The sequence below is a fragment of the Barbatula barbatula genome, assembly GCF_947034865.1.
Source record: "Barbatula barbatula genome assembly, chromosome: 13".
NCBI classification, from domain to species: Eukaryota; Metazoa; Chordata; class Actinopteri; order Cypriniformes; family Nemacheilidae; genus Barbatula; species Barbatula barbatula.
Genome location: NC_136776.1, coordinates 14,547,054 through 14,569,577, shown reverse-complemented (window position 1 = coordinate 14,569,577; position 22,524 = coordinate 14,547,054). Strand labels below are relative to the sequence as shown.

The window sequence follows — 22,524 nt, the reverse complement described above, 5'->3', positions numbered from 1 at the left end:
TTAGTAAACATCTGTGTGTGCATGACGGTCTTCTACCTGATCTTCATGTTTGGAGTCAACAATCCCGCCCAGTACAAGAATCAGTCAAAATCATTGAAGAACGTGGTTCCTGCTTCAGATTTCTATCAGGAGGTGGATGATGGTCCATGTACACCAGTCACAGCTCTGCTTCAATACTTCCTGCTCGCCACCTTTACCTGGAACATCATGTATGCCGCTCACGTGTTCTTCCTCATTAGAAATGCCTTAAATGGTCCCCCAACGGGTTTCCTTCCCTTTGCAATTTCAGCCGGCTGGGGTAGGTTACATTTAACTCTTAAGTGTGTCAACTTGACCGAGAATCATTGAGATCCTCTCAACTTAAGTTTTTCATTTCATGTCTTAGGTCTGCCTGCTCTTCTTGTTGGCATCTCACTGGGCACCACTTACAGCTTCAAAGACCCTTTAGGCTATAGACAAGAAGAATTGTAAGTGGACTGTACAGTCATTCTCTTCAATTCAACCATTTAAAAAAAGTGATTTCATCCGTTTTGTCTGCTGCAGTTGTTGGCTGGCGTCTCTGGATAAGGAGGGGAGGTTTGATCCCAAGCGGCCCATGTTGTGGGGCTTCTTGCTCCCTCTTGCGGTCATGCTCAGTTTTAACATCGCAGTTCTGGTCTACTTCTCTCTCACCATCTGCTGTGCAAAGCCAAACCTAAAGAGGTAAGTGTAACGAAAAACAAGCGTAAAGATGCTGTATCATAAACGAAACATGTCCAGTTAACAATATTATATATTATAAATATTCAGATTTTCTATAGTCTGTTACGGTAGACAAACTAAATGCTTATTTTACAAGCTGAGGCATCTGTGGTAACTAACAGCATTTTGTGTATTAAGTTCACGGACGACTCCTTTAAAGAAGAAGATTCTGAGTAGTTTCTCTCTGGCTGTGGTACTCGGTTTGTCTTGGGTCATTGGATACGTTGTGCTTATCACTCACGATAAAACTCTTTACATCATTCTGAGTGCGCTCTTCTGTCTCTGCAACACAACACAGGTATGTTAATGCACTTTTATTTCCGCATGTTCAATGTTTACATTAACGGCAATAAAATACAATACAACAGAGATATATGTGATAATAGCTGATGGAGATGGTGCTATTATTTTACTGTCCATGTTTGTGTGTCTTGACTATTCTTTTTGGTCTTTTAAAGGGAGTTCAGATTTGTATTTTCTTCACACTAAAGCCATTTCTCCAGAAGAAAGCTCGCTATAATACGGATTTAAAGACTGAATCAAAGATGGTTCCTTGAAAACAGTTCTGTTTCTGGAGACATAAGACAGGGATCACACACAGAAATTGGCCTAAACTGTATAAGAAATCAAAATACTGTAAAATAACAGGTTTGTGATGTTTTTCTGATAGGGGTTTAACCATATTTAAAAAACAGTACAATTGTGTAAAATAACAGTTTTCTTACAAAGTATCTCAAGCTGTTTTTTTGCCAGCATTTTGCCCTTATTTCCCTTTATTTAGTGGTAGTTAAGCAGTTGTAAAGCACAGAGTAAATGCCCTTTTCTTCTTCATCATCAACAGGTTTTCCATATATTCCAAATATGTTTATTTCTTTAACAATACAATAACACTCTTGTCAAATTATAATTTTGTTAGGTATAGCATGATATCCACAGAGAAATGTTTACTCTGTCTTCTCATAATCTTTAAAACAGATAATAGGTAAATGATTCGCAGCGATTATAGGAACAATGCGAAGGAAACGTACTCGGTTACTTACGTAACCTCGGTTCCCTGAGATACGGGAACGAGTACTGCGTAGCAGGACGCTATGGGGGAAAACTCCTTTTTCTCCGATGACTGAAGCAATTCAAAAGCGCAGTGAAAACTGCACGGTGATTGGTTGGAAAAAAGCAGAGCTTTAAACCAATCGTAGCGGAGCTGCCGGACCAATGGCGATGGCACCCGCCAAAATGGGCGGGGCTTATGGCTATATAAGCGGACACATCGCCGTAGGGTCTTCAGGTTACTTCGACTGAAGCGACGACACAGCAGCTCGTAGCACGGCAAGGAACGCAGTACTCGTTCCCGTATCTCAGGGAACCGAGGTTACGTAAGTAACCGAGTACGTTCCCTATCGATACTTCACTCGTACTGCGTAGCAGGACGCTATGGGGAACAAGTATAATCACGCCGTGCTACAGATGGAACGAAAAACATAAATGGTCTCGGAGCCTGGGCTCGGAGACGGAGTAAAGCAGGGAAACCCTGAAAGCGGTAGAGGCCAAGCTAGAAGGTGGCCTAGACCGGTTATCGTCCCAAAGTAATTAAGTGCTGGCGTGGCCATAGCCATGGCTCAGCGACCTAATTCAAGCAGAAAGGACCCGGGCCTGAAGGGCCGGAACGTCCAGGTTATAAAACCTTGTAAAAGTGGACGGCGAAGCCCAGCAGGCCGCCGCACAGATATCTTTTATAGAGACACCGCTATACCATGCCCAGGAAGAGGCAACGCCTCTAGTGGAATGGGCTCTAATTCCCGTGGGGCATTGAAGGCCCAAGGAAGAGTAAGCCAGCGATATAGCCTCAACTATCCACTTCGATAGTCTATGTTTCGAGACCGAGGACCCTCTGGTGCGGTCACCGAAGCACACAAAGAGCTGTTCCGACCGTCTGAATGGGGCGGAGCGCTCAAAGTATATTCTTAACGCTCTGACTGGGCAGAGCAGACTAAGCTCTGGATCCCGCTCTGAGGAGGGGAGAGCAGAGAGCGAAATAACCTGTGCTCTGAACGGAGTAGAGAGCACCTTAGGTACATAGCCATGTCTTGGTTTGAGAACGACTCTGGCGTCGCTAGGCCCAAATTCCAGACAGGATGAGCTCACAGAGAGAGCCTGTAAGTCACTCACACGCTTCACCGATGCTAAAGCGAGAAGCAGAGCGGTCTTGAGCGTCAAAGGACGGAGGTCCGCAGATAGCAGCGGCTCAAAGGGAGGACCCTTTAGAGCCCTCAGGACCGTGGGCAGATCCCAAGAGGGAACTGTAAGAGGGCGAGGGGGGTGTAGCCGCCTGGAGCCCTTCAGGAAACGAACGACAAGATCGTTCTTGCCCACTCCTTGTCCTCCGATGTGGGTATGTGAGGCTGAAATAGCCGCCACATAGACCTTGAGTGTGGAAGGGGCACGGCCGTTATCCAACAACTCTTGTAAAAATGACAGTATCAGTGATACGTCACAGGACACTGGGTCAGCGCCGCGTGTTGTACACCTGGAGGCGAAGACAGACCATTTGAGGGCGTAGAGGCGTCTAGTAGACGGAGCTCTAGCTTGTGATATGGTGTTCAGTACGCTCTCTGGGAGGTCCGTAGGCTCCCGTCGAGAGGCCAAAGGTGCAGAGCCCACAGCTCTGGCTGGGGGTGCCATATCGTGTTCCCTGCCTGAGAGAGGAGGTCCCGCCTCAGGGGAATGGGCCACGGGGCTGCTATTAGCAGCTGGGAGAGATCTGCGACCCAAGGCTGGTTCGTCCACAGAGGGGCTACCAAAAGCACTCGGTGAGCTTGATCCCTGATTCTCCTGATCGTCTGCTGCAAGAGCGCGATCGGGGGAAAAGCATAGAGGAGCCGGTTGGGCCAAGCGTGGGCCAAGGCGTCCTTGCCCTTCGAGAAGTACGTCGGGCAGTGAGTATTGTCTTCTGAGGCGAAAAGGTCGACTTCTGCCTTGCCGAAGAGTTTCCAGATTTGTTGAACCGACATGGGGTGGAGCGTCCATTCGTCTGAAGGAACATTGCTCCGAGATAGCATATCTGCTCCCCGGTTCAGTTTGCCTGGAAGGTGAGTTGCCCTCAGTGAGCGCAGATTGGACTGGGCCCATTCCAAGAGGTGAGAAACTAGGGAAAAAAGGCGTCTTGAGGAGAGGCCTCCCTGGTGATTTATGTAAGATACTACCGTCATGCTGTCTGATCGGACTAAGACGTGACGATCTTTTAGCACCGGTAGGAAATAGCGGAGGGCCAACCATACTGCCTGCATTTCCAGGTAGTTGATATGGAGGCTTCCTTCCTGGTTCGACCAGAGGCCGAAGGCCGGGTCGCCATCGCACAGAGCCCCCCAACCCGTGTTGGAGGCGTCTGTCGTGACCACTTTCCGACTGGATGTGGAGCCCATGGGCACACCCTGCTCTAGCCAAAGGGGATCTTTCCACGAGGCTAGGGCGGTTACGCAGGCTTGATTCACCACAACACGCAGTCGACCAAGACGCCAAGCGTGTGGAGGAACTCTGGGCTTCAGCCAGTACTGGAGGGGGCGCATCCGGAGGATGCCCAGACTCAGTACCTGAGATGCAGAGGCCATCAGACCTAGCATTTTCTGAAAAACCCTGAGGGGGCGTGAAACCCCGGGTGTGAATGAGGCCGCGAGCCGTCGAATGACCAGAGCTCGGTCTGGAGAAATTCTGGCGGTCATGCGTTTTGAGTCGAAGACTGTTCCCAGGAACAAAATGTTTTGGCTGGGTGACAGTGCGCTCTTGGCAAGATTGATCCTGAGTCCCAGGCACTCCAGGTGGCTGAGGAGGAGGGATCTGTGAGACTTTAGCTCGTCCTCCGACTGGGCTAGAACAAGCCAGTCGTCGAGGTAATTCAGAATGCGGATTCCCTTCTGTCTGAGAGGGGAAAGAGCCGTGTCCATGCACTTCGTGAAAGTGCGGGGAGCTAGAGAAAGTCCGAATGGAAGGACCGTGTATTGATAAGCAATTCCCTCGTAGGCGAATCTCAAGAATCGTCTGTGACGAGGGGCTATCTGAATGTGGAAGTAAGCATCTTCCAGGTCCAGGGAGAAGAACCAGTCCTCTGGGCGTATTTGCGAGAGGATCTGCTTCATCGTGAGCATCCTGAAGCGCCGTTTCATAAGGGCGTGATTCAGATGCCTGAGATCGAGGATGGGGCGGAAGCCGCCGTCCTTCTTTGGTACTAGAAAGTACCGGCTGTAGAAGCCTGACTCGATTTTGTCTGGGGGAACCATTTCTATGGCTCTTTTTCCCAGTAAATTCCTCAACTCCGTGCGCAGAACGTGAGAATTTGAGTCCTGCACTCGGGTGGGGACGACCCCGCGAAAGCGCGGGGGTCGACGAGCAAACTGGAGTGAATATCCTTGGGATATTATTTCCAGAACCCAGTCTGATACCCCGGGGATGGCTCTCCAGGCCTTGGCCCGGGTGGCAAGGGTTTGGGTGTAAAGAGGAGATACGCCGCCTTTTGGGGGCTTGACTCCCAGGAACAATGGAAGAGGAAGTTTGCTCTTTTTTTGACAAAGTTTGTGTTTTATTAAACATTTTGCAGAATGTGGTGTGGGCGTTAGAAAAGGCCCCGCACTTACAACATTGCATTTTAATAAAACATTTTTGCCGGCACCCGGAACTGAACGGGGTGACCTGGCAGACATGAGAGCAGTCTTTGAAGGAGGGCCGGCTGGAGCGGGCCCTGTAGCCTTCCTCTTCCTCGCATCGGGCTCAGGATGGGGCCTGAGGCGCGGGGTCCAGCGTGATCTTTGGCCGGGGACCTTGTCGCTGAGGATGCGGGAAGCGCCGTCCAGATCGGGAGCGCTGACGGCTGTCAGCTCCCGAAGCCTTCTGAGCAGCAGGGGTTCTTACCGGCTGTTGCGTCGAGGCTGGCTTAGGATGGCTCGCCACCGGCCGAGATCCGGGTCTTTTAGGCAGAAAGTGCCTCATGGCTTGCGAAGACTTCTGCGCTGCCGTGAAGCGTTCTGCGAAACCCTCCACCGCCGGTCCGAAGAGGCCGGTCGTGGAAATAGGAGCATCCAGGAAGGGGACCTTATCCGCATCCTTGATCTCCGTGAGCGTCAGCCATAGATGACGCTCAAGCACCACCAAGCTGGCCATGGATCTGCCTATCGCCTGAGCCGTGGCCTTGGTGGCGCGTAGAGCAAGATCCGTCGCGCTCCGTAGCTCTCTGAAGAGCGCAGGGTCAGGGTCGGACTCATCCATGCCTTGGAGGAGCTTTGCCTGATAGACCTGGAGCACAGCCATGGAGTGAAGCGCTGAAGCCGCCTGGCCTGAGGACGAGTATGCGCGTCCAGCGAGGGCCGAGGTGGTCCTGCACGGCTTGGAAGGATGAGACGCTTTAGCCCTCCATCCGATGGCTGCGGGCGGACACAGATGTGCGGCCACAGACTCATCGAGGGGGGGTAGCTTCTCGTATCCTTTTTCCTCTGCGCCGTCCACGGAGGTGAGCGCAGAGGAGGAAGAAGGTCGAAGACGGGCCGAGTAGGGGGCGCGCCATGACTTCGTGAGTTCGCCGTGAACTTCTGGAAAGAACGGTGAGTTACGTTGACGAGGAGCCTGACGGCGCCCCGGCAAAAACCACTCGTCCAAGCGGCTGCGAGAGGGTTCCTCTGGGGGAGACCACTCCAAACCCAGCTCGTTGACAGCCTTCGTGAGGACCCGGAAGAGCTCGGAGTCCGCACTGGGGGCGTGTCCGCCGGGTTCTGGAGACGGCGAGGGGGCGGGGTCATCCAGCGAGCCCGCTAACTCCTCCCCGTCTGAAGCCGCTAACGACATGGCGTCGTCATCCTCCGGTTCGTTTCCACCGAACGAGATCATGTCACAGGCGGCCGCCAGTGGACGCTGATCTGTTCGGGTGAAACAAACCGGGGAAACATCTCTCTGCGGGGAAAGCGAGGCACGGCGTGCCGGCGTGAGCTCGCGTTTCCCCGAGCGCTTAGCTCCTCTACCCCGCTGCTTCTGTCGCACAGAGTCCTGTGCGAGCAGCGGCGGCGGGGATCGAGGGGCGAAGTCACTCTCTGAAAAGAAAGCTATCCGCGAGCGCAGAGAGGAGAGACTCATACTCTCGCAGTGAGAGCATTCCGTCTCTTTTAGCGCGTTCTCTGCGTGGGAGAGACCCAGACATGAAACGCACTCGTCGTGACCGTCGACAGCGTGCAGGAAAACCCCACACGAGCGACAGGGACGACGCGGCATTGTAGCGCAGTGAAAACTGCACGTAAATGCCGCAGGAAATTTGCTCTAAACGCTCTCTTAGAAGAAAGCGTGAAAATTGCTCTTTAGATTCGCCGGATAGCGGCAGGGAAAAGACCGGCTGGATCGCTAAGCCGCTCACACGCGAAGACGCCAACAGAAGCCGCCGGAGCGAAGCCGCTGAGCCGAAGGTCGAATCCGCTGCAGGTGCTCTCTCGACGGCGAAGCAGTCAGTCTCGGGAAGCGAAGACGAGTCGTCGCTGAAGGAGAAGAGATCTGAAGACCCTACGGCGATGTGTCCGCTTATATAGCCATAAGCCCCGCCCATTTTGGCGGGTGCCATCGCCATTGGTCCGGCAGCTCCGCTACGATTGGTTTAAAGCTCTGCTTTTTTCCAACCAATCACCGTGCAGTTTTCACTGCGCTTTTGAATTGCTTCAGTCATCGGAGAAAAAGGAGTTTTCCCCCATAGCGTCCTGCTACGCAGTACGAGTGAAGTATCGATAGGGAACAACTCTTTATCATGATTATTATTTGTTACTTATCTGAGCTTGACATTAATCATCACCACAATACTGATTTCGTAATAAAGATGTCTGTGTTAACATTCTGAAGTTTGCATCAGACAACATATTCCACATGCATATTAGTTTGGACTGACATAAGGATAAGTAAACAATAAAACTTTATTTATTAGTTATTAAATATTTCTTTGTATTGTTATCGAAAAAACCATTTCTGGTAACACTTTACATTAAGGTAACCTTTACAAACCATTTATAAATGTGTTCATTAATGATTAGTAAGTCATTTACAAATGCACTATGAAGCAGTTATAACTGCATGAATAAAAAGTGGGATTCTAACGAAATACCTGCCAAATTTAATTTGCAGGTATTTATTCATTATTTATTTGACTTGAAAGCAGATTTATTATTATCTTGATGTTGTTTGCAATAAAGGCTGTCAGACTGTGTGTAATGTTGTTTTTTTATACCTGCTCACTATTTGGCAGGCATTTCGTGAGAATCCCCCGTTTATTCAAGCACTTATAACTGCTTTATAATGCATTTGTGAATTACTCATTAATCATTAATGAACACATTTATAAATGCTTTATAAAGGTTAACTTATTGTAGATTGACTAATATCAATGGTATACAAAATGAAAAATTGTGGTTTTCCGCCTGTTATGTTTGTAAATGTGATATTTCCTCCATTGATGTACTGCCCACTATATAAAGCAGACAGAGAGAAGAATCGTTCAGTTGTTCAGTAGTTGTTCGGCTCGTACCAGTTGGATATTATCCATCGTGTTTGCAAATGGACATCTTTATGTTCTTGATGTTTACCTTGGGTAAGATTCATTTTTGAAAATGTAAAAAAATATTATACGAATGAATGAATACAATGATAGTACCATGGATGTTTATTTATATTATAAATGTATTATTTTTAATGATTGAGATAATATTATTACTTTTATGAGGGTGAGTTGTTTTATTGGTTCATTGGTATGTAGTACACCGTAGTACTTGTTCATATATTTTTCAATTCTCTTATTAGTCTGTTGGTGTGACTTGTGAGTTATTTGCATATTACCATAGTATGTCCACAGCGTACCCATTTTGCATTATTGCGTGTTTTCCAAGTTCACACGAACACAGTTACGTAGCCTAATTTGACAACCACACAACAGACTACTGTTCAGACAATGCCGTAAACTCATTTGAATAAGTTGTACAGTATCCATCTGATACTGTACAAAAAACTTGCCTGGGACTGCATTATTGTACACCAGATGGTATTGTAAATCTCTGTATAAATGTACAATACAGTTGTATGTGTTAACATTATAGTTAATAACCATGAGCCAACAATGAGCAATATCGTTTTTAGTGATTTATTAATTTTTTTAAATGTAGGTTAATTCCAATACTGTTGTTTGTGTCTGTTTATTTTGCATTAAGCAATGTTCACATACACAATGTTTTAAAAAATGTATTAGTGAATGCTGAAATGAGCTTGAACTCAGGCTAATAAATGCTTTAGTACTATTCTTTATTGTTCATGTTAGCTAATGCATTAACTAATGTTAACAAATGCAATCTCGTACAGTCTCACTTACAAAGCTTATACAATAAACAATAAAGGTTTGCTGCGATACTTTTTTGCTTTAATAGATTTTTTTAACAGCTTTTGGCATTAAAGCTTCATTTTGAGATGCAGAAAGAATCAATAAGAAATTATAATCCTAGTTAAATGTTTAGACGCTGTTCGACAAAACTTAAGGTAAGGTAGGCAGACTTTAAGGCAGTGCTTGTCCAACTTGGGCTGCAAGCCGAACAGACTTTATGCTAATAATTATAAATCTGGCTAGGCAAGATAAATCATGTTTTTTCTCTGTAAACAGCTGTTCTTGAACAGGGTTGGTCTCAAAACAACACAGTTAACATCACCACAGCAACACCACCCCAGAACCCAACAGTCATCAGTGCCACACACCTGAACACACCAGTCAACAGTGAAACGCTCAACGGCACAACTACACCGGTTTGCCAAAACGGGGTCCCCATACATGGATTTTGTCTCTGTTCAGACGATTGGAGTGGACCTACCTGCAGCATTTGTAAAACAATTCAATTTATATTTAAATGTTGATGTGTATTATCTCTTTCCTCAAGCAATATTTCTGTATACATATTTGGTCACATTTTACACTGCAAATTTATGTAAAGATATATTTAGTATATTTGTCTGTAGTATGTGTATAGACTATATATTGTTTGGATTGACAGCTTATGTTGTACATGTTATTTTAGATAAACCATCTCTACAGGTACATGTTAAAGGTCCAGTGTATGAAATTTAGCGGCATCTGGCGATGAGGTTGCAAATTGCAACCAACGGCTCACTCTCCCCCTCCCTTTCGAAGCACTACAGCTGACACAGGACAACTATTTTGTCACGTTTTTGCTTCTTTGCTGAAGGATATAATGTATTTACGATGTGCGCTCTGTAGAGCAGTTTGTCCCATTGGGGCTACTGTATAAACATGGTGAATTCCATGTAAGAGACCCGTGGTATGTGTAGATTGAAATAGCTCATTCTAAGGGTAAAATAAACATAACGCTTCATTATAAATGGTCTTTATACACCTTTGAAGACATAGTCATGTATATTATATCGCATTTCTATTAACAGATACCAAACAAATCACACATTGGACCTTTAAAATGTTTGCAGAATTTACATTTATGTTGAACTATCCATAGGCTCTTTTAAATTGAATGCAGAATTTACATATGTCATATGTTTTACAGCAACTTTTTGCTCTGAAGCAAAAAAAAACACATTTACCTTTCCTCGAACTGTCCTGGGCCAGTTCGCTTCCTCTCGAGAGCTATGTGATGTGTCAACACCTAATGGTACTCATCCTCGTAAAATGCGGTTTTAATGATATAAAAACTACAGTTAATGTTTTTCCGAATGTCTTTTTATTCCGAGTTATAATTTTTCAGCTGGGATTCCACTGGCATCAGCCCTCTGTGACATAACTACTCAGAAGTTTGAAGATCCAAATATTCTAAATTGTAGTTTGTCCTTGGACACCATTTTTGGAAAGGTAAGCAATCAATGTCACTTGATAACAATATTAAATTAGATAAAACTCTATATAATAAAGTTTCTAACTGTTTGTATTACATTTTTCTTTCCAATTAAGATTTCTGTGGCTTCTTTGGCAGATAAAAGGAAATTAGTTTCCAGCACCCAGATCCTCACATCTAAACCAGAAAATCTAACTCCTGACAACATCACAAACGCAGTGAAGATAGCCAACATTCTGCTCTCTGATGATAAATCCATAGAATCAATGGTAATGCATCTTTCATAAAAAATTATTTGTTCATAGAAATTCACTCAAATATGAAAATTCTATCATAATTGACTCCCGACCTCGGCAAACTAAAAAAAATCTAAAACTAAAAATGCCATCATGTACATTTTCTTCCCACTTTATGGTATATGGGGCTTGAAAATGGTAAAGCTTCAAGAAGCACATCCATCACTAAGTAGTCCTGTGGGCCAAATGTCTTCAGAAGCAAAACTATATTTTAAATCATTAAATGGATAGCCCATTTAGTGATATTAAAATGTTTACCGGCAGGTGCATTGTAAAACATTATAGTGAAATTCACTAAACGTAAATAAGTTCATTCCACAAAATAAAATAAAAATGTTGTCTACTCAACAGCTGAATATTAAGCAGACCTTTGTCTGAATGAGTTTTTTGTTTTGACACGTTAACTCCATTGACGTTAATATCAATAACTTCATATTACATTCATATCACACTAGTTGTCATATGCGTGTTTTGTCACAAGCGATGTTTCACGAGTTCGCCCTCGTCGATAAACAGCTCCTTGTTGGGATAGATGGTAAAGCATGGGAATGCAGGTTATGCGTATTTGGCGTGTCGTACAGGGAGTGGGCTCCGAGCTCGCCGGATCTATTCGAACCCGGAGCACTCTACCCTGCTCAGAGCAAGTGCTCAGAGCAAGTGCTGATTTATATGCTTAGGTTCCTCCCGAACTTTGTTAATAAAACATCATGTATGAAGATAGCACGACGGCACATACAAATAATTTGTTTGACTGAAAAGAAATATTCATCATTTTAATTAATTTTGTTGGATTCCCGTACATTTATTACAGTATGTGGGACAGTGCTGGATTGTTTTAACCCATTGTCGATAAACTAACCGGGTTGATGTTACCCATTCATAGGTTGAAACTGGACTTCCAAGACTGGAATTTTAAAATGCACGTTTTACTTGTTCCTATCTTTAATCCGCTTTGGTCTATGTGGATGGTAGTTTGTGTTTTGTTTTCACGGAAGTAGTTTGCATTTGGTATTTTTATCTCACAATGCATCGTAACCTTGTCCGCCTACTTTTTCATGGTTCTGATGAAACAGATAGATAAACTTGGTAATTTGACAATCCCAGGTACAACTTTTTGACCCCACCAAAGACTTGACGAATGGAACAGTGGCTCGGTGGTTAGCACTGTTGTCTCACAGCAAAGAAGGTCCCTGGTTGAACCCCAGCGGGGACGGGAGACCCTTCTGTGTGGAGTTTGAATATTCTCCCTATGTCCGTGTGGGTTTACACTGGATATTATGCTTTCCTCCCACAGACCAAAAACATGTTAGGTTAATTGAAGATTCTAAATTGTCCCTCCAACTTGTGTGGATCAACTTGTGTCGACCAACATCTGTGTGTATCAATTGGTTCTTGCCATTAATATAGCCATAGAGGTTGGAATGGCAGAAGTTAATAAATAAACATTGCCCTCTGAGCGCCAGAGATACAGGTTGTAACCTTTAAAGCTCTTTGTTTGTTGTGCAGGGTATTGTTGTGTCTACAGTAGCTGTGGTCAGTCAGCTCCTGAACACCAATCCTGTGCAGTTCTCTGAAGTCAACCATGATGAAATTTCTAAGTATTAAAAAATGTCACACACACACACACACACACTTCACTGCTTGGGCTGGAAATCATGAACAGTATCAATGAGTTATTCATGTGTTAAAGCATTGCACCAATACAGCCATGGCGAAAAAGTTATGCCAGTGAAAGTGATTTTTATGTATTTACTGATTTTATAAGATGACCATCCAGTTCAAGATTTAGCTTTTAGAAAAAGGCTTTTTATATAAGTGTCTTATATAAATAAAATGCATTTGCCTGTATTTTATAGTGTTGATACTTAGAAATATGTGTAGTTAGGAATCATTATTTTCTCAGAAGTTCTTCTGTGAGTATAGTTTCGAAGAAAACAAAAAAGATATTTAGAATAATGTTGTTAAACTAAATAATAATGGCCCCCATTGACTTGCATTATGAACACAAAACCACATAGACATTTCTCAAGATACTGTATGTTTCACAGAATAAAGAAAGGATTTAGATTTTGGGTGAGCTATACCTTTCAGGAGCTAAATACTTTATGATTCCCATCTCTGTGTACTCCCACAAATCTCACGACGTATAAATGTCAGCATAATGCTTGAATGTACCGTATATCTGAATTTGTATTGTGTTTGTGTAGTTTAACACAGACTCTTCAGAAAGTCTCACTGCTTGAGGACTTGAAAACGTCGCTGGTGCAGCCAAATTTGGCAGTGCAGTCTTTTAAGGGGACAAGTCCAATTCGACAAGCACAGTTAACCTTGTTTAATGGTACGTACACAACAATTTAAAACAATCTTTGGCTGATACTTTAAATATGTGATCTGTAAAAATCTCTCTCTCTATATATATATATATATATAGCCAGGACTAAAAATAAATGTAATTCAATTGTGAAAATGTAAAAAATTGTAACGTAAAAATGTACACATTGTAAAAAGAATTGCAGGGCTTGCACAATTGGCATTACTGGCTGTAAGTCATTTTATCTTGCTAACGCGGTAACTTATTATGATTATTATAATTATGATTATTTTCTCATCTACAGAACGGAGTGATACTTTTTTACCTGACAGAATTAAACTGAATTCGAGCCAGAATGTGCCTAAAGGTAAGAAAATTTGTATATACATTTATTTCTTGAGTGATATTGGAGCCATATGGTCTTTCTGTATGGAGTTTGGATACCTCGAGTAAACATCTCTCTCTCTTGTGCGCGCACACTATCCCTCTAGACTCTGTGCCTGAAGATTTGCCTATTCCAAAAGACAAGGTTGACCTGCAGATCAATATCACATTCAGTACTGGTAGATCCAAACACATTTTAACCACAACATTACGTTGAAAATTTAGATATTACATTACTGGTATAAATCTATTTCAATAACCAGACATTAGGCACGATTAGGTAATGTCAATAAAGCACTCTCTCTCTCTCTCTCTCTCTCTCTCTCTCTCTCTCTCTCTCTCTCTAGATTATGATAAAGTTGTCGGGTTTCTTCTCTATGATAGTGATCATTTTTTTCAGTCAAAAAGCTTTAAATCTTCCCTGGATACCAAGAGAAGAGTGCTCTCTGCTAACCTGTTAGAATTTCAAAACATGGAGCTTCAGTTTGCAGTTAAACCATCGGTGAGCAATCTTCTCTGTAATTTCCAACCTTATCAGTTTTGCCGTACTGTTGGAGTGAGCTTCTTTTTCAGCGCCCAGAAGAGATCTCCTCAATATCTTTAGTATTTCACCTTGACATGAATGAGATTTAATGGAGAGCAAATGGAAACTTTCGCTTAAGTCCTGTACACGTCTCCATTAAAGTTTCAGAAGAGATCGCAACAATGTCACAAACTGAGTTTAAATACGGCTAGTCAAAAGTCAATACTGTTGAAGATCTCAATATGAAGGCTCAAATCTCAAATCTATCCAAATTCAGAAAATTTTTACTCAGATTATTTTACCTCTACATTTACTGTACATCTTCATAGTCTTTAAGTATTTGAACAATCGTCTCATTTGTTTCTGTTTTTATTTCTCCTAACAATTTAGGACCACATGAGATTATGCACTTCTGCCATTCCATCTATGGCTATATTATAACAGCATCATATAGCACACACAGCTGAAATCTCCTTAAAAACTTCTGATCAATTGAGTATAAAAAATGTTCTATTGGTCATAACAGCACTGTCAGACATAATAAATGACTAACAAATTGGGGCAGTCCTTCAATTGGGGCTGTTTTTTGTGACATGTTTGCGTGGCAAACAATAATTACATTCATCCACTCATTAAATAAAGAAATGAGAAGGTATGGACAAAGATGACCTTATTTATCCACATTTGATCTAACTGTCTTTCAGGATGATTCCTCATTGTCCCTCCACAACTTTGCATGTGTGTTTTGGAGTTACTCCAAAAATGACTGGAGTACAGAAGGCTGCACGAAAACAAATAATTTCTCGGGCCATGTACATTGCAGTTGTAAACCCTCGGATGAAAATAATTTCAACTCGCATGAAAAGAATTTTAACTTTGCCATCCTCATGGTAAGCTTTACATTTACAACAAAATCATATTTATTCATTCATTTATTTATTATAGTTAATTCGCAAAATCCTTTTGTTTTTCAAAAATCATGTTTTTATTGTGCATTCCAATAAATATCAATCAAACTGCGGCTGGTTTTTTTTAGTAAGTAATATTAACTAAAACAAATCAGCTAACTAACACAATAAAACTCCATGAAACATGATAACACAATAAAAAGAGAAGGGAAGTTGACAAGTTAAACCAAAAGGGAATAAACTGATAATCTAACTGAATTTGATGAGGAAAAATGATTTGAAAAATAAATGATAAAAAGATTCAATATTATAGCAACCATGTTTTTTTTTATTGAAACCCGAAAAAAACTACCAATCATTTTTATTTATAAATGTATTGTCAAATGGCAACAAAACGTGTTTAGTAGCTGATGTAATCTGTAATATATATTATATTATTACTGATGTAATATATATTATTTATATATTATTTATGTAGTATTGCAGTGATTGACTCTATAAAGACTCTATAAAAACTATAAAGTTTTTAAAAATGTCCTTTTGCAGACTTTCAATACAAACTATCAATATTCAGAAGCATTAAGTTGGATCAGCATTATCGGCTGTTCTGTGTCTATAGTGGGACTGGCTGTCACAGTGGTTTATCAAATTGCGACCAGGTAAAACAAAGTTGTAAACAGCTCACAATCATACTTCTCAGGCATTTTGTTTCCAGTTGACCTGCAGTTTATATATTCATATGTTTTCCGGCACAGGAATTCACGAGGTAGCAGCCCTACCCTGCTTACAGTGAACATCTGCTTGAGCATGACCATTTTCTACCTCATCTTCATATTTGGCATAAACAATCCTATCACACATGCAAAAGAGGAAAAATTTATTCCAGAAAATACAATTCCTTCGTCGGATCACAAGCGGTACCCAGACGAGGGTCCCTGCACCATATTTACAGCCTTGATTCATTACTTTTTGTTGGCCACGTTCACTTGGAATTTTCTTTTTGGGATTCATGTGTTCCTCCTCTTCAAAGCGACTATTACTGGAGCACCTGCATGGTTTCTGAAGGTGTCCGTTGCATTTGGCTGGGGTAGGAGACAATAAAAGTGAATACAACCTCAATTTAATTGAAAATAGTGTATAGTTGAGATATGTAATGGCCAAATAGTGTTTAATTGTAAGGACAAATGTAAAGGGATAGTTTAACAACAGAAAACAGAAATGTTATCATCATTTATTCACCCCCGTGTCCTCCAAAACCTGAATGACTCTTTTTTTTCTGTGGAACACAAAAGCAGACATTTTGAGAAAAGTCTCAGTGGTTTCGTGTCAAATGCAATGGAAGTCAATGGGGGCCGGTGTTGTTGGGTTACCAACATATATCTTCTATTATGTTCTGCAGTAAAAAGAAAGTCATACAGGTTTGAAATGACATGAGGGTGAGTGAATAATGAAACTATTTGCATTCAGAAGATTACGGCCTAAACCTTTGCATATGACTGTCCATATACATTTTCTTATCTCAGGGTTTCCAGCTGTCATTGTTGGTATCTCAGTGGGTTCCACTTACAGAATGGATGAGCCTTTAGGTTATCGACAAGAAGAGTTGTAAGTACTACCTAATATAGGGTTTGTCCATGTAGACATTACCATAGTAACATAATGGGTTCTTTAATGTCAGATCTCAGTACTTTCACTTGGTATAAGTTCACTTGTAACCCTTCCTTTCTTAAGTTGCTGGCTGGCTTCTTCGGACCACAAACAGCAATTTGATTTGAGAAAGCCAATGTTCTGGGCATTTCTGCTTCCTCTGGTAATCATGCTCATCTCAAACACCGCAATGTTGCTGCATTTCTCTCACAACACCTGTAAGACCAACCCTATGTTAAACAGGTACCTAAACCAATTCTCTTCAGATTCATCTATTCATACTTAAGCAATCTTGTTGGTGTCACCCAAAAAGGTTTAAGTGCTCTTGTCTTCTAGATCCCAACAAACTTCTACGAGGAAGAAGCTTCTGAGTAGCTTTACTCTAGCTGTGATGCTTGGTCTGACCTGGGTCACCGGCTACATTTTACTCATCACCCGTGAACAAACTCTCCACTTGATCCTGAGCGTAGTTTTCTGTGTCTGCAACACAACACAGGTGTGAGAATTTTTTTCTTTTCCAACCATTTGCGTGTTGCGCCCGTACAGGCCCGTCAGCCAGCCTGTTATTAAAAATAGAGTCGTGTTGCTGAATTCAACTCATATTACTAAACTTTATGGATTGTTAACATGCAGTGCTTCTATATTCACTTCACATTTTCTTTCCATTCCCAAAGGGCATACAGATATTCGTGTTATTCACACTGAGATCTTTCTTAAAATCAAATCCAGGTTTTCTGAATAATTTGAATGCACCAGACATTGGCCTTCATAGGAGAAACTTCTTTCTATGGAAGGTTAAGTTACCGGAAAGCAGAGAAATCTACACACCTGCAAATCCTGACTCTCTCAGACCACCCGATGTCATCAATGCCAAATAAACTGTTATTTTAAACTGGACATACATTATTATATATTTATGGTAATGTATCACATATATTGATATTAGATGTTGAAACTGCTGATCACATCAGCTTTAAGGAACTATGTAAAGAATTACCCAGATCTATTAAATTAACTGTGTATCTAAAACAAACAAATAGAGGTTATTCAAAGTTGTATCCATGGCAAACTGATATTATATGTGTTCGGAGTAAGGCATAATGTACAGGCAGCCGGTTGTTATCGCAGAAATAAGCCCGAACAGCGTTAAACTAAGTGGGTGAGATCGGGAAAGGAACACGAGCCGGGACTGGAACTCGGGTCACGAACTTGGGTCGCCCGGAAGCGCTACAGCGCCACATGTCTGTGCACTAACCACAAGGCTATCGGCTCCGATAAAATTGAAATATTTTATTAGCTCATTTTTATACGGAACGCAGACCTTCCGCGAGGAATAGCCGTTTTCATTAGGTTTTGAGGTAAGAAACGACGTTCAACTGTCACAAACAGGCGATTTGGTTGAATCACTATGTGTTATGAAAAGACATATTTATATTTAATTTGTCAAAAAAAACGCATTCCAAATTATTTGCTGCATCAGGGGTACTCGTTTTGAGAGGTTGTTATCTGGGAATAAACTGACCTGCAAATGTCGCGACTGGCCAATCAGAATCAAGCATTCCAACGAGCTGTGTAATAAATGGTACTGTATACCTTCGTTATAAAACTGCAATGTTAAATACTTCTGTGAAATACGCTTTATCCTGTAATAATAATATTTTTAATAGTAATATTTGTTAATTTATGATGTATCTTGATAAACATAAAAAAAACTAATCGTCTGCAATAAAAACTCAGACTGAGTTTGCTCATTCATTACAGCCCCATACATTATAAACAAACATAAACAAAATCGAAAAGACAAAGAATAAAGAATTTAGGACAATAAGTATTAACACATCATATTACACTGTGTGTCAGGTGTGTTGACTGTAACTTTCATACCATTTCTTTCCCTTTTAAATGTTTGTGATGAACTAAACACGTGTTCCCTTATGGGTTGAGAATATTGTACATTTTAAGAAAAAGAAACTTAAATTAGGTTCAAATGTCGTCACAACGTTGTCAGCTGAAAATGTGAGATAAGTGGTCTGGGATACGGCTTTTAGCTTGGAGGCGGGGCCTCCACACCTGTAACGCCTCTTCACGCTAGTCCAGCAATCAAAACGGGCAACGATGGACAGGCTCTCTGCACATTGGATGAGGTCAACTGTCACTCACCTGAAACCAATGAACGTCGCAGTTTTTAAGGCGAGCTGCTGTATACAGTGTTGCCGACTTAGCAATTTTGTTGCTAGATTAGCAACTTTTCAGACTACCCTAGCAACTTTTTTTTCATAAAGCAACTAGCAACAAATTTAGCAATTTTTTTAGTTATTTGGCAACTTTTAGCAACTTCTGGAAAGTGACTCTAGTCCAAAAAACACATGAAACGGCAAGGGCGTGGCGAGCTGGTAAGGGCATCACAACTTCCAATAGGAAAATTCAACTGCAGGCAGCACTAAGACGTTTTTACCTTTTTACAGCGTATATTGTAGAATTAAAACACTTTAGACCCAAATGTCAAAGAATTACTTGAATAAATGAACAGCATTAATAAAGCCCCAGTCTTACAGATCATTAAATAAAAAAAGTTGTTTTAGGGTATATCAACTACCACAGTGCTTTAATTGTTCAGTTAATGTGTAGTTTCAATGGTAAATTAGAAAATAGCCTACATAAACTGTAATTGTTCAAAAGTGTTTAACTGTTCAATATCAATGTTGTATTTAAAAAGAAAAAAAATCTTATCATGAATAAGTGTTGTTTGTATTACTTTTACAAATGCTGTGTGTGTATGTGTATGTATATATATATATATATATATATATATATATAATAAACAATAATATCTACGTATTACATATAATGGCGTAGGTTTGTGTTGCGATTACGTAATGACGTCATAGCGCAATGACGTCTCAACGTCATTTAGCAATTTTTAGCAACAAATCGATCTGCCTTTAGCAACTAACCCTGTAAATTTGTTGGCAACACTGGCTGTATATTGTTCGCAGAAGAAGACGATGAACGTCATCCAGGGGCTGCTGGCATAAGATAAACAGACAGTGTAGCTCGCGATGCAGGTAAATTATGAAGCGATCATTTATTGTGAAAAATAATCTGGGGTTTATTTAGTCCATTAACGTCATTTCCGGATTGTTAATTTCCCAGGTTTATTCTGAGTTTTAAAAAGCGCGATCGACTGTCAGTCAGTTTGAATGCGCGCGCAATAACTTTGCTTTGGGAGCTGACTGACGTCATGCACTGCACGATAACGTTTATTTTTAACAAAATCAGATGAGACAAATTAAATGAACAACTGCACATTTCTTTGTAAAATTGTAAAATTACAAAACTAAACTGCAATTTTAAAACAAAGTCCACATCAAAGAAAACCAACGAACAATTCCAAAGTGTTATTAAATATAATCAAACTTAGACTTTGTGCTTTTGACATTATTTTACATTTAAGAGACGTCAGTATGTTTGTGAACACAGCGGCCCCTCCTGTTCAAAACATGTATTGCATGTAGTGCGCCTGTCTAACAACTTGAACTTCATGTTTCTTCAGTGAACGTCAGTTTACAGCTTTGTGTTTTATAGTTTGTCCACTTCCACTAGATCTGTGTAGGCTATATAGTGCACTACGGTTCTGGAATAACGTGACTGTGTTGTTTACATCAGCAATAGTAGAGGGAACAGCTAGAAAACAATACGGTTCAATATAAAATACATCTCAGGGCTTGACATTAAGCATTGTCATGTTATTACATTTGTCATTCACAAAAATCACTTGTCCAAAGATCAAAAATATATATTTCATTTGAATTATTATATAATATAATCAATATAATTGTTATAAAACAAAGGCAAGCAGTCATTATTATTAGTGTTAAGGCTTTAAGTGAACTTCTTTTGCACATAGCACTGGTGTTAGAGAGGTTTAAAGTTTGCTAGCACAGGCCAAACCGTAGTAGAACAAGTATAAATCCACTGTTGTCATCTTTAAATAAATATGAAACTGCAATTCATCATGAATAAGCAGGTAACTGATAAAATACATTAATGTTAGATACAGATGGATAAATTAGCACCATGTTATTTTTAGATCACCTTCATTTGTTTTAATATTTTTCATTTCTGTGTTTTTACTTTTTTACTATACAATAGTGGTATCCACATAAATTACTGTAGAATACTATACTATTAACTATATTAAACTGCAGTCAAATTCTTAGATACTATAGTGTTTTTTTAACTTTATTAAAGTAAACAGTGATTATCAATTTACTACAAGGGCACTACAATGTTCAATAACAAATACTGCAGGGAAGATGATGGGGTTTTTGTGTGTTCGCCGATCGCTTCACTCAGACAGTAAAACACTTGTAAATAAACTCTCAGAGGAACTCTGGAGATGAAGTTCATGTGTTCATATCCTCAGATAAATCCTTGACCATCACTCGTGTCGTATGTTAAACTGAGCACATAATTCACAGATGACATGTAAATAACAGGATTCCACGTCCACATCTACTTACATGGACTCAGTCCGGTCGGGCAAATAAAATGATCTCTCGCCAATACAAAACATTCACAAAAAGATGAGATATGACATTAACATAAAGACAAAGGTCAGAATGGCAAAATTAACTTTTTTTTAAACTCTTAAGTGCATTATTGTTTTTAGGGATGAACCATGTATGGTTTAAAAAGGGGAAAAATTATGTCATATGAAATCTGGTTGCATTAATGTCTTAATGTTGTTTTCTCACAGTGTGATGCTGGTGCTCCATTCACAGTTGGTAAAAAACGATTGGGAAAAGACTTTCTCCAGGAGGAAACTTGTCAAAATGGATAGTGCGCAGGTTTGCAGGAGATTTGGAGTTTAAAAGGGAATTATTGGAGTCTTCAGTGCTTGCTTTGTTCCTCCAGAGGTGGGTGAAAAACCCCTTCCAATAACTGTCAAATCGATGCACAAGGTCAACAAGAACAACAATAACCTTTACGAAACTATGAACACGTCACATGAACTCAGTTTTAACAGTGCTTGTGGACTGAATGACTGCAAGTCATCTTTTACAGTATACAAGTATTTAAGATGTCATGTCAAAGGAACTTTTATTCAAAGTTAAACGGTTAAATTAAGCTGTTGCACTTTAACATTGATATTTTATGTGAATGATTTATGCTTACCTTGTTTGCATTGTTTGTGGATCTGAATTTTGTATTAAATTGTTTGTGACAGAAAGTAAAATGTTCTTGTAAATGTGTAGTACATGTTGGTACTATTGGTACCATTACAACCTGGCACCATTTTGTGCACATTTAGACATATTAATACATATTTAGATGCATCACAATCTTATAATAGAAGTGTTGTTTACATTTTCATCTTTGAGTTTAAAACGCACGAGATCTGTAAACATAATATACTGTGAGTTTGTACTATATACTATCAAATCTTTATTGTTATGTGTGGATACAATTGAATTGTTTTTATTATTATTGCAAGTCTTTCTCTTCTGTTGCCATTAAACATCATAAGTGGATTCCAAAGTTTGATCTAAAATTAACAATATAGCCATAATAATAACTAGTAAATGATTTAGTATTTATTTTGTAAAATCACTTTATTACGAGAATTATTAACATGGGTTTTACCAGAGTAAGCACAGTTGATAGCATTTGATACAAACACCGTAACTAAAGAATTTCATGTATTATGCAGCCTGAACTGAGGGGAGGTCTGTCTATTAAAACAAATATTCATTTGATGTGTTGTTATTGTCTTTGGGTGTTTTGATGTTATAACACATTATTTAATATAACACTGGATACAGTCACTGGTTGTGAGTGGTGGAGAGAATCGAGATGGAAA

At 40.7% G+C, this 22,524-nt stretch overlaps 2 protein-coding genes across 2 annotated transcripts in view; both read left to right on the top strand.

Moving 5' to 3' along the window:
- The window catches only part of LOC306902970 (adhesion G-protein coupled receptor G7-like), a gene marked incomplete at both ends in the record, with an annotated part of 93,216 nt that overhangs the window by 3,454 nt on the left and 67,238 nt on the right, over nt 1–22,524 (top strand). The gene's annotated exons all lie outside the window — the stretch shown is intronic.
- On the top strand, nt 22–17,716 carry LOC306902445 (adhesion G-protein coupled receptor G7-like; the record flags this gene model as incomplete). Its single annotated transcript, XM_079471005.1, has 19 exons — nt 22–298; nt 386–467; nt 544–702; nt 880–1,039; nt 9,412–9,537; nt 9,807–9,823; nt 10,231–10,412; nt 10,506–10,609; nt 10,709–10,861; nt 12,395–12,486; nt 13,096–13,150; nt 13,984–14,085; nt 14,811–14,996; nt 15,561–15,673; nt 15,770–16,101; nt 16,538–16,619; nt 16,746–16,904; nt 16,998–17,157; nt 17,336–17,716. 19 exons carry the CDS (start codon nt 22–24, stop codon nt 17,537–17,539), a joined length of 2,745 nt encoding a protein of 914 aa, XP_079327131.1. The 3' UTR covers nt 17,540–17,716.